At 31.3% G+C, this 13,191-nt stretch overlaps 2 protein-coding genes across 4 annotated transcripts in view; both read left to right on the forward strand.

Annotated features, from left to right (window-relative positions):
• LOC126746226 (protein Skeletor, isoforms B/C) overlaps positions 1 to 2,261 on the forward strand; it is a 51,115-nt gene extending 48,854 nt beyond the window's left edge. Inside the window, exons 12-13 of the mRNA XM_050454379.1 lie at positions 1,804 to 1,959; positions 2,018 to 2,261. Of these exons, the coding sequence (XP_050310336.1) occupies positions 1,804 to 1,959; positions 2,018 to 2,026 (165 nt within the window). The 3' untranslated portion in view covers positions 2,027 to 2,261. The remainder of the gene's footprint in view (positions 1 to 1,803; positions 1,960 to 2,017) is intronic.
• An 8,123-nt stretch (positions 2,262 to 10,384) lies between these two features.
• Positions 10,385 to 13,140, forward strand: LOC126746160 (ester hydrolase C11orf54 homolog). Of its 3 annotated transcripts, none has more exons than XM_050454289.1 (7): positions 10,385 to 10,403; positions 10,712 to 10,797; positions 10,852 to 10,950; positions 11,006 to 11,184; positions 11,237 to 11,585; positions 11,640 to 11,725; positions 12,916 to 13,140. In XM_050454289.1, exons 2-7 carry the CDS (start codon positions 10,722 to 10,724, stop codon positions 13,090 to 13,092), a joined length of 966 nt encoding a protein of 321 aa, XP_050310246.1. In that variant the 5' UTR covers positions 10,385 to 10,403; positions 10,712 to 10,721; the 3' UTR covers positions 13,093 to 13,140. The 3 variants fall into 3 exon arrangements, with proteins under 3 accessions (XP_050310246.1, XP_050310245.1, XP_050310244.1); XM_050454288.1 differs by having other exon boundaries at positions 10,394 to 10,542; XM_050454287.1 differs by lacking the exon at positions 10,385 to 10,403 and adding an exon at positions 10,483 to 10,638.
• Positions 13,141 to 13,191: the final 51 nt, after the last annotated feature.

The raw sequence follows: 13,191 nt of genomic DNA on the forward strand, positions 1-13,191 counted from the left end.
ACCATAACATTTCTATAACTGTCTTGCATCAACTGCCTGGAATAAAAACAAAATTCGTCTTGGCAGTTGAAGGAAATAATAACAAAAATCTTCCAGGCAGTTGATCCAGTTGAAAGAATAGTCGTGATCAACTGCCTATGCTACAAATCAAATTTGTCAAGAAAAAAACGTTGAATTATTTCAGACAGTTGATCAGGATAATTTTTATTGCCAGTTTAAGAAAATAGTGGTAATACGATAGTATCTGGAATAAAAAACAAATTAGTCCTGGCAGTTAAAAGAATAAAAAACAACATTCTTTTAAAAAATTGATAATTTTTTTAGGCAGTGAAACAATTTTCAAGGCAGTTTAACAATTTTTGTAATGAACTGCCTGGACTAAAAAAAAATTCTGTTGAAAAACAGTTGTCGCTAACAATTGCTTGGAATAAAAACAAACCTTGTTTTTGCAGTTGAAGAGAATAAAAACAAAATCCTTTCAGGCAATTGATCATAATTATTTTTCCAAACAGTTGAGGATAATAGTTGTGGTCTTCAAATACTTCAACAATTATCGTAATCAACTGTCTGAAAGAATTATCATAACATTTCTTCATTTGTCCTTCATCAACTGCCCGGAATAAAGATAAAATTTGTCTTGACAGTTGAAGGGAATAAAAATAATTCCATCAATTGCCTAAAAGGATTTTATTGATTTGATTTTATTTGAGGCAATTGATGGAATTATTTTTGTTCCCTTCAACTGCCCAGACAAATTATGTTTTTTTTCCAGACAGTTGAACAGAATAGTACTGATCTCCAAACACTTGAACAATTATCGTGACCATAAAATTTTATATAACTGTCTTGTATCAACTGCCTGGAATAAAAACAAAATTTGTCTTGGCAGTTGAAGGAAATAAAAATAAGAATCTTCCAGGGAATTTATCGAAATCATTTTTTCAGGCAGTTGAAGAGAACAATTGTGATCTCCAGACACTTGAACAATTGTCGTGAATAACTGCCTGGAATAAAAACAAAATTTGTCTTGGCAGTTGAGGGGGAATAAAAATAAAAATTTTCCAAGCAATTGATCATAGCCACATTTTCAGGCAGTTGAAGAGAACAATTATGATCTCCAGACACTTGAACAATTGTCCTGATTAACTGCCTGGAAGAATGATCATAACATTTATTCAACTGTCCTGTATCAACTGCTTGGAATAAAAACAAAATTCGTCTTGGCAGTTGAAGGAAATAAAAATCCTCCAAGGAATTGATCATAACCATTTTTTCAGGCAGTTGAAGAGAACAATTGTGATCTCGAGACACTTGAATAATTGTCATGATTAACTGCCTGGAAGAACGATCATGACATTTATTCAAATCTCCTGTATCAACTGCCTGGAATAAAGACAAAATTTGACTCAGCAGTTGAGGGCAGTTGTAAATGATACTTGAATAATTGTCGCCATTAACTTCCTGGAAAAATTGTCGAAACCTAAGCAGAATTCTTTTGAGCAGTTGATATTTTTTTGATCATTATACAACTGCCTGGAAGAATGATCATAATAATTCTTCAACTGTCCTGTATCTCCTCAAAATTATATTTTTGTATATAATTTTGTTGACTATAAGAGTTTTTGATTATATATATCATTTTACCAAATTTTGCTTCCATACGAAATATGTGATATATATACACATATATAAAACAGGCAAAATATTTCTCTCTTTCTATCTTACATCTGTAGAATATTCCAAATCATGTATAATTTATACCAAATAAATAAAACAGTGACAAATTTTTCTTAACAATTTCAGTGCTTCTCTCATCGCCACCTGGGCTGGAAAATCCACGTGCACGACACGTGCGACCAAAGCGGAGCCGCCAGTGAACTTCACCCATCAATCGTCGAACCTCCAAAGGAAACTGTCGTCACGAAACCGGAAACTAACGCACCAATTATACCGGAACTGGTAATACCCCACCACCGCTCGACCGGATTCCTTAACCAAGCTCAACCTACCATTTCAGACACAATAGAACCAACACAACAGCATAAACGGGACACATCACCACCTTTCTTGAACCCATACAGTCAGGTCAACTCTTTTCTGCCATACCTTCAGCACCAGCGGGATCAGGGCTTGAAATTTCGGGGCATTTCCGCACCAGACTTTACCCTATTGACCAGTAAACACTTTACAACCACCCCACGAACTACCAATATGCTGACCCAACAAACAATTCTTCTTCCTTCCGCTACTGTTCATTACAATTCACCACCGATAAAGAACTTACTACTGGCACCCCAACAATCTTTATATAGACCTCTGAATGCCATTAAAACCCCTCAATTCTCCTCAAACACCCTCCTTAGGTCTCAGATGGTATCGAGTAAGCCACCTGTGCAAAAAGTAGAAGTATCACCCCAGCAAGCCTCCACTGAAACCCCCATCAAAGGTTTCAATCCAGATAGCATAATAATCGAAAGTGGTTTCAAGCCGATCATTCACAAAGACATCCATAAGAGAGCTGATGACGATATAGGGGCCGAAATCGACCTGGAAAGTGAAATGGGCATAATCCACATCCAGGGTGAGAACAAATTCGAGACAACCAAACCCTCCAAGTTCAAAAAGTACACCCCCAAAGTAAAAAAAGTGCAAATCATCGTTCGCAACAACAGAAACTTGATCGAGTCAGACGTGGAGCCTGAGATGGCCGCCTCGGACACCCTCCAATCATATTACCTCCCTCCATCGGATAAATCAGATAAACCCTCCACCACTCCACCCAAACAACCCTCAGCCATTGATTTCGAGGTGGCCACCCAAGAAAAACCCTTGGACACCAGCCTGGCAGCGTCACCACCAGACGTGGTGGTAACCTTCGATGGAAAAAGAGTTTCTGGAGCAAGCTTGACTGCAAAACCCTTCCAGAAGGGTGGGACACTGGAAAGAGGCTCCAAGGCCACTGAATATTTAAAAACCCTTCCGCAATCGGTGCCTTTTAGGGGCGAGTTACCCCCGCTAACCACCAATGTCTTGTTCAGTTATAAAGGACATAAAAGTTCTTCTGCCAGTGGGGTGTTGAATAGGGATCTGGATACACCGTTGCCTCCTGCTCCCGAGGTTGGGAGGAGTAACACCACGAAATTGGTGAGGGTGAGGAGGAAGGCTTACGAGGTGTTTGAGGCGAGTGAGGAGAAAGGACAGTTTTTGCCAACGGTGCTGCCAAGTGTTGCTGCTAGTGGTGCTACTGGGGTGACTAAGGGTTGTTTTTGGGGAATTTTGGGTGGCTTCTTGCTTTGGTATAGTTTTCTTATAAGTTAGTTAAGTTTTTTTGTTTTAATGAGCTCCTTGCTGGTGTTTTATTGTGTATATAGGAATCAAACCAGTTTTTTTTTCGACAAAAAATTATTATAGAAATAATGTAAGATGTTATGTAATGGATCCGTTTCATTTTTTTTAGTTATTAAGTTTTTTATTGGTTTAATAAAATATTTTAAATTTTTCTTTAGTTTTTTTTAATATATATAAAGTTTACTTTAAATTATTGTTAACATGTCTAGAATCTACTAGAACATGAGAATATCCGAGAGGTATTCTGAGAATATTAAGATACAATCAAACCCACATACAGTACGCTCTCGTGAAATATTTTATATATAAATCACATATTTGAATGGGTTTGTTTAATTTTAAAATATCCAGGTAAACTCATTTTTTAGTGAAAGTACTAGTTGCATTTAAAATATATTAAATATAATATTACTTGTTTATTGCTACAATATTGCACAAATAACATAGCAAATGCAATATGTATGTACAACATTGCAAAGTTAATAATGCACTTATATAGTAATTGTAATATGGTTTCAATGTTTTATTATTGTTGAAAATGCAATATATTAGTGAAATGCTAGTGTAATGTTGCATCTGTATTGCAAGCACACTATTGCTGTAATATTGTTTATATAAAATTCCAGCCTTATTTCATTTCAATTTATATTTTAATATTTTATCTGCAATATTGTGTATATACTGTTAACTTTATTTGCACCTGCAATACTTTTGCAATATTTATTAACCGTCACAAATGCGATATATATCACTGAAATTCGATGTGTAATGTTGCAGCTATATTGCTTATGTAAAATATTTAATTATTGATTAAATAGCTGATTAATTTCACAGGTATCTGCTAAATTTTGCAAAAAAATGTTTATTAAGCGGGTTTCAATGAAATATAATACTAATAATCGAAATATATAAATTGTACAATTATTTATTATTATCCAGGTGTGTAAATATACATATATATTCAACAAAAAACGCAATTACTTATTACACAATTTACAAACTTTATTTCTAAACTAATTGATAATATTCTAATTGGCACTCATACAACTTAATTCATGCTCACTGTGTGAAGAATGGGAAAAGTGACATAGGTTAAGTTTACTTAATCCCAGACTTTATTACCTTTCATCAATAGTATTATTAATAAGAATGGAATATTAATTTTATTATATTTTATCAATATTGCATAAAATATAGCAGCAATATAAATGAAAGATATAAGTAATATTACGTGAGTATGACTACAATACAGCACATACATTGTTGCAATATTAAAGTAACATACCCCATGAAATATTGCTATAATATTTCAGCAATGTTGCGGAAGCGATGAAAAAAGTGGGCATGAAAACATTGCTGCAAGACGCAATATTGCAGATGTAATATTCTGCAATATAATTTGCCGACAGGGAAGTTACTCCCAAAACCAATAATTACATACAATTTTATGTGGTAAAAAATACTCTTGTATAGCACAAGAAAGATGATGGTATTTTATATACAAATACACAAGTTTATATTTAAATAATTTTTTAAAAACTTCCAGAAATTAAGGGCTGAAACAACACATATCCCCTATTGATTTCTTCTCAAATTTACCTATGCTCTCTATATTCCTAATATTCTAAATAATTGTTGCTCCATAGTATTTTTACAAAAAGTGCTATTATATCTATAGTTGACTTGTTCTAAAAAGCTCAAATTTTAAACAAGAACTTTAATAACTTTGTATAGGCTGAGTTAATCAGCATTATACATTAAAATTTATCATTTACCAAAATGGTGAAAAGTGATTTTTTTTAAATGGAACATCTCATATTTTATTTTATTTGTTAAAATACTTTAATTTAATACGACATATTCCTATACCTAAGTAGCCGCGTTTTAGAAATAAATACTTACTTATTTTCATGAAATTTGATAATTATAAAGATTTTTATTTTGTAAACTACTATGAAAATGTCACAATGGCTTAATAAATGACAATGACTTTTTTAGTTATAGTATTACCCTTATGTTATGTTATGTTATAATAAATTTAATTTAAAAAAAAGGAACATATAGATAATTTAACACATTGTATTTAGATTTAGAATCAATGTATAAAAAAAGTTTCTTGTACTACAAAATACTTCGTTAGTTATACGTAAAAGTAAAAAAAATATTATTATAGGAAATTTTTTAGGTAGTTTTGGAATTTAGCAGATTATGTAATGAGAAAATTATCATAATGAGGATTTATCACAAGAGTTGGAAAAAATTTGTCAATGTACATCAAATTAAAACTTTACAACGCCATTGCTCTTCCTCATTTACAGTTCTGTTCAACATTATTGTTTAACTTGCCACAGTATAGAATTGACCAACTGGAACGAATTCAAAATAAGGCTATGAGACTGATTCTAAATTGTAATCGTTACACGCCTGTTGTCTCTATGTTGGGTGTCCTAGATATGTTGTCTGTACATCAAAGGATTTTGTATAAAGTTTATTTGTTTATTTTTAAATTAAAACATCAGATGCTGCCCGATTATATTTGTAATAAATTAAGAGTTTTTGGAGATATACATAACTATAATACGAGAAATCGTATAGACTTCATACTAGTCGACAGATGTAACACAACCCAAATGCATAATTCAGTTCTATACAAAGGTTTAATTATTCTATTTAACAACTTGCCTGCTAACATCAAAAATTGTATTATACTCTGAATCAATTCAGAGGGCTCTTGAAAAGATTTATCATGAATAAGTAATATTGTGTTTGTTATTTATTATGTTATTTTAATTATGTAGTTTATTAAGTTTTACTATAGTATGCATTGTTTCCGCTCCAATCATCATCTTGATTGTGGGTTTATCTGTTGACTGGGTATTTTTGGGCCAACCGGGATACTGGTTACAGCTTCTTGGAACTACCGAAGCATTTCTAAGTGTTACACCAACCAAGTTCCAAATATGTGTCATCGGCTGCTTGCAACCGAACCGACTCGATCAACCTGAGTCGACATTAATTTTATTATTATAAGGCAAACAACAATTAACTGTGCTTTTAATAAGTGGGGCAAGGAAATAATGTTTAGGTTAAGTCTAGTTTTAATTTATGGTCTACCTCTGACAGGATATTTCTGGAACCGGGATGCTGTTTCTGGATTACCGAGACCATCCATGGCCAAACCGGAGTGTCCTGATACAGTTATGGCCAACTTATACTTGTAAAATTTGAACCTCTTCAATTTTTTTTTTCTGAAAACTTTGCCAATTTTTTTAAAAAACGCTGAATCGAGTGTCTAGTGAAGTCTAGTGAAATTGTTACAGGAATATGCGTAAAAATTTTCAGAATTTTGTTGCCACTGGTTTTTGAGTTATAGGCATTTTGGAACATTAAAAAAAATCGTGTGGAATTAAATTATTTCAGAAGTATGTGTGGAACTTTTCAGAATTTTTTCTCACTGGTTTTTGGTTTATGGGCATTTTTTGAAATTTCGGAAAATAAAATCGACGCTTCCAAAATTGGTTTTTCTTAAACACTGTACAGTTTTTGAAAAATGCTTAAATGGGCGCATAATTAAATTATCTTAGGAATAATGTAAAAATTTTAAAAATTTAATTTTTACTGATTTTTTGAGATACGGGTATCTTGTGAAATTTTTGGAAAAAAAATCGACCTTTCCAAAAATTTTTTTTTTCTCAAAACCTTGTCGATTTTTTGAAAGACGCTGGAATATAATTAAATAAATTATACCAGGAATATATTTAGAAGTTTTCAAAATAGTATTTCAACTAGTCTTTGAAATATAGGCATTTTGTGAAATTTTTGAAAAAAAAAATCGATTTTTCCAAAAATATTTTTTTTTCTCGAAACGCTGTTAATTTTTTGAAAAACGCTCAAATAGGTATCTAGTCAAATTATTCCAGGAGGACTATGTGCTAAGATTTTCAGAATTTTATTTTCACTAGTTTTTGAGTTATAGGGAATTTCTAAAAAAAAATCGACTCTTCTCAGATTTCAGAATCTCAAAATTCTGTAGACTTTTTTAAAAACGCTGAAACATGTGTCTAGTTAAATTATCCAGGACTATGTGTGAAGATTTTCAGAATTTTATTTTTAATAATTTTTGAGTTATAGGGATTTTGTGGACTTTTTGAAAAAAAATCAACCTTTTTAAAAAAAAAATTCTCAACATTCTGCATACTTTTTTAAAAACGCTGAAATAGGTGTCAAGTCAAATTATTCCAGGACTATGTGTAAAGTTTACAGAATTTCATTTTTAGTAGTTTTTGAGTTATAGGGAATTTTTGAAAAAAAATCAACCTTGCAATTGATTGCAACCAAAAAAATTTCTTTCAAAATTTTGTACACTTTTTTAAAACGTTAAAATAGGTTCAAAATATTATTTCTACTGGTTTTTGCGATATGGGCATTTTCTGAAATTTTGAGAAAAGAAATTTTGAGAAAAAAATAATTGTTAACAAAACCTTGAGAATTTTTTCTTAAAATACTAAACTATGTGTAAGCAATTAAATCATCTCAGGAATACGTATAGAAATTTTTAGAATTTAATTTTGATTGGTTTTTGAGTTATGCACATTTTGTAAATTTTTGAAATAATTTTTTACAAAACAATAATAATAATAATCTTTATTTAGCATAAATAGCTACATACAAAAACAACAAATTTCCCAAAAAGTTAATAAAAATAAAAAATAAAAATACATATAATATTAATAATAATGTTCATAAACACTTGCAACGCCCCGGTTTTACCAGGAACAGCAGCATCCCGGTTAACCCAAGGAATACCACAATATTCCGGTCCATCTAAACATTGCCATGTCGGCGACCTAAGCACCCCGCCACCAAAACTGGTTCAGAAGTTATTAAAAATTATCACATACATAACCCTCTTACTAACTTTACAATAATATTATTAATGAATTAATTATTAATATACCCTTATAAATTAATCAATATACGCTTATTAAGTAAAAAATATAATATACATATGCACTTGAGGTTACTATTAACATATAGATCTAAACAAAACAAGTGATGTAATAAAAATTTGCAGTGCTCGCAAATAACCATAAAATGTTACGCTAATAGGTGAATCTCGGTCATGAGGTTAATTACCTATGGGCTGGTGAACTAGATCGAATACAGGGTGTCCTGGTTTTTTTTGTGAGAGAGCATGTCAAATCCCGGTTAATCCATGAATACTTTTTCAGTATCCTGGTTGTTCCATGGATAGCAAACACAGCTCTTCTGCCACCCATAAACACCTCATCATTGTTCTCACTTCACTACAATATTTATCTGCACATCTATTTACTATAATAATTCAAGCCACATACTAAAATTAAACTTAAAATAAGTGTTAAACTAAAATAGTGATCCTAAACAACATACTATAAAAAAAAACAAAATGAAAATAAAAAAAATAAAAATTAGGCAAAGGTAACAAAAATCCTAGGACAATATATGTGCCCTAACCAGCCTTTTAAAATTATTTACAGAATCACAGTCTCTTATGCTTGTTGGTAATCTATTAAAATCTTGTAAGCTTCTCTGTAGGACAGAATTTAACATCTGGTTAGAGTTACACCTATCGAACAGTATGAAATTGTTACAGTTTCGAGTTTGATAATGATGAACATCTCTAAAAAACTTCACCTTCTTACAAATATATGGTGGTAACATATTATTTTTAACTTTATACAAAAAAACATAGATGCTAAACATAATTATTTGCTTAACAGACAACATATTCAGGACATTATGCATCATTACGATTGGTGTATATGTATCTATCGTATTTCAAAATAGTTCTCATTGCTCTGTTCTGTACAAGCTGCAACTGTTCAATTTTAAAGTTTGGTAAATTGTATAAAATTGTTGAGCAAAATTCAAGATGCGGAGCTGCAATGCTCTTATACAGTAATAGTTTTGTAGCCATTGATAATTGTTTTCCTACTCTTGCAATGAAACTAATTTTTTTGGAAAATTTTCTAGTTATGTAATCAGCGTGTGCATAAAAATTTAAGTTACAAGCAAATATTACTCCCAAGTATTTAATTTGACTCTCATATTCTATCTTTTCATTATTTACCACAATGTTAATATGTTTCACATTGATGTGCATTAATTTGCTCTTTTTCCCAAATAAACAAAATTTCGATTTTAATGTATTTAAACAAAGACTATTGCTGCAAAGCCATTTAAATAAATTAGATAAATCATTATTAAGAATTATTTGCATTTCATTTAGATCCCTCCCGATTAAATAAATCATAGTGTCATCAGCAAAAAGCTCTATAAACGCTGAAATAAGTGTAGTACCTATAGTCAAATTATTTTTGGAATGAATGCCAAAATTTTCTACTAGTTTTTGAGAAAAAAAAATTCAAAAAAAATCGACCTTCTCCAAAAATATTTTTTTTCAAAACCCTGTATATTTTTTAAAAACAGTAAAATAAAAACTATTATTTACTATATCATTGTGACATTTTCATAGCTATGTAAGTTTGTATTACTCTTAACTGTTCTACATTTAGATATTCATTCCATTTTCTCTATGAATTTTGTATAAAGTCATATAAATGTTCAATTTTTTATAACATATTTAGCTGGTGTATCTAGGTTTAAGCATTTTAATCTGAATATTGCATGTAATTAATTTGCTAATTTATATTTTAAGTTGGTTTATTTGTTATACTTATGTATATTAACTTGAATGTTAGATGAAACAGGTGTCACTTTGTGAATTAATAGATAAATAAATAAATAAATAATAATATGTAAAAATACATAAACAATTTATTTAGCAACCAATGAATCGTTACACCAATGACTTATTATTATTATTATTAGGTATACTGTCATTTGTCATACAACATGTATATAAATGGGGCCAAATAAATACTACCTGCAAATTATATATGAAAGATTACAAGTTTTATATAATTTATACACATATTTAATAGTAATCTGCATTAGCACGATAACATTGAACAGCTCTATGGCGTCACACGTACAATCTATAGATACACAAGGTCAAGAATCTTTAATATAAATTAATGATTTATCACCCCATTTATGAGATAATATACATGTTTTTCAACTTTTATATACTTTAGTGTGTTACCAGCATACATAACTATATGTCTATTGGCTCACAAGAGAATATATAACGTAAGAACTCACTATTAAACCCCCCATATGTATAGAATAAAATAACATGCTTTTTATCACCTTTATTTTATTGATTTTTTTATCTGATGCTAAATGGTAAATATAGGAAAAATAAAACTCATTTATATTATATATATATATATATTTATTTATTAATTTTTGTATATAGCAACAGCACAATGGCCCTAGCACCAGACCAATATAAAATTGAAAAAGCACCACTACATGTCCCAACACTAGAAGAAGTTGCTGAAGGTCAGTAAGTGATGTAATAAAAAATACAGTTATACAATAACAAATCTAATGCAGTTTTCAGGTCATATTTGCCAACAAATTTTGCAGAAAGTGAAGTGGAAGTGGTGGACTGTCCGGACCTGCTCCAAGACCCATTTTTCTTAGCTGAAAGAGGTACGAAACCGATCATTTATAAAGCAAAAACCACTTTAAAAAACTCCATTTTAAGGTCTATGTGGAAACCCCAAAATCTTTGAAATCGGTAGCACCCAATACCTGTTACCTCTGGTCCAAAGGGAGAAACTCTATGACCTAAAAGATATTGCAAAAGCTGCAAATTTGGAGCCGGCCTACTTTATTGGTGCTGGGGCTGGACCGTTTCCCACATATAAAGGAGTAAACTGTGAAGTAACAAACTCTTATATACTGCTTTAAACAATATTTAAAAAACAAATTCCAGGGTATCTACAATGTTAAATTCAACAGTACAAGGATAATTGAGCAGCTGACTCGTGTCGCACATGTGGAGGGTCCGGATGAACACATTTCAACAAAAATTGTGCCTGTAAACGAGACTAGGGTGGCCCTACTGGGCAATTTGTTCGGTAGTGAAGGAAACCCCGGAAAGGTTATAAAAGTTCATGTCAAAAAACGTATTGGAGAGAAAAACTTCATAGAAACCCTAAGGAACTCTATCGAGGAAAAGTATGGGAAGGAGCATCTGGTTGGTATCGGAGGTGCTTTCCTTCTTGTTCAAGGGAAAGCCAAGCACCATATCATGAGGGACTTTTCTAAGACTCCCATTACAGGTTAATAATTTTATAATTTTTTTGTGCATAAGATGGAGAAACTTCTCGTTTTAGATGAGGAGGGCGTGAATAATTGGCTGAAGTTCTATAATATGTCTGCGCCTATGATTGGTGTTGGTACATTTGTCAGCAATGATGGAGTAAGTTGCTTTTTTTTAAGAGAAAATGCTTTTCTTAATAATTTTTTATAAGAAAGTTCCTTGTAGCTTAAATTGTTACTAGAGTTAGATGTGGATACACATATTGTTACTTCAAAGTTTTTTTTTGGGGGACACTCTTGGGCCTAACTAAAGGAACCAATTAAAATATTTTAATAATTCCTTAACAGTAATATAAAGAGGTTTCTGAGGATGGATCTGAGGGTAAAAACGTCATTCCGGGTCAAAGATTTAGGTAGTTAAAGCAGTTTTTGTTGAAGTATTTTTTTGCAATTTTTCTTACCAAATTTTCATTATTCTTGAAAACGTTTTCATTAAATAATAAGATATATTCTTAAAAGGATGTGAGTCAAAAAAGGGCAGTTCATATCCAATAATTTCATAATATAAAGCTTCTTGTAACTCAAAAACTCGTTTAATTAGAGGCAATTTTGTAGGCCAAGGTCCATGTTTTTGTAACACATGTTGCACATATTGCATTATTGGACATATTTGAGCATAACTTTAGAACCACTTAAGATATTTTTATAATTTTTTCATGTTACTATAAAGAGGTTCCTGCGGTTGGATTTGAGGGCAAAAAAGTCATTCTGGAGTAAAGATTTGAGAGTCAGGGCGATTTTGGTTGGGATATCTTTTTTGCAAATTTTCTTAGCAAATATTCATTATTCTTCAGCATGTTACATGAATAATAAGAATATTCTTAAAAGCACATTAGTAAAAGAAAGGGTAGTTCTTACCCATTAATTTCATACCAGAAAGCTCCTTGTAGCTCAAAAACTCTCCCAGTTAGAGGCAATTTTGTTGACCAAGGTCCAAGACCCACCTAATTTGAAGTTTTTGATGCAATGATGCTTTACTTGATGCAATAATACAATATCTCTTAAAAATATTCCCTAATTTAATATATCACATATCCTTAAGTTACATATGACCTTAAGTTAATTTCCGTCAAATCTTTATTTGCAATTATCTCGGAACTAGTTTTTTTTACATATCCTAGTGTTGCTCTGAGGCGACGATATTGCAACACCAAGATTCTTATTCTATTTACTGAACACTTTTGGGCCTAACTTTAAGACCACTCAATTCATAATTCTTTTACATTAATATAGAAAAATACCTAGGGATGGATTTGAGGGACTATTACATAACATATTCATCTTTTTTAGGGTGCACTGGACTTAAGAGTACAACATTTCCATAGCTACAGCACCCATAGGGAAGCAGGACACTACCACTATGACACCACTCCGGAAATTGTGGAATATTTGGGATATTTCAATGTTGCTGAAGAAGTTGTTAGGGTTGACCAACCTGCACTGGGACACAAATTGGGCAGGGATTAAATGATTTTATATATACAATAAATTCATTATGACAAAAAAACACAAAAAGGTGCATTAATTTTTTTTTAAATTCCTCATTTATTGTTACCAGTCTGACTT

This window comes from Anthonomus grandis, chromosome 17, assembly GCF_022605725.1.
Source record: "Anthonomus grandis grandis chromosome 17, icAntGran1.3, whole genome shotgun sequence".
NCBI classification, from domain to species: domain Eukaryota; kingdom Metazoa; phylum Arthropoda; class Insecta; order Coleoptera; family Curculionidae; genus Anthonomus; species Anthonomus grandis.

Bases quoted from the DNA above. Each gene is read 5' to 3' on its own strand.
- LOC126746160 (XM_050454287.1), top strand. From the start codon at position 10,589: ATGCTTTTTATCACCTTTATTTTATTGATTTTTTTATCTGATGCTAAA. The intron at 10,951-11,005 runs GTACGAAACCGA...CTCCATTTTAAG, and splicing joins ATTTTTCTTAGCTGAAAGAG to GTCTATGTGGAAACCCCAAA. The intron at 11,586-11,639 runs GTTAATAATTTT...TTCTCGTTTTAG, and splicing joins TTCTAAGACTCCCATTACAG to ATGAGGAGGGCGTGAATAAT.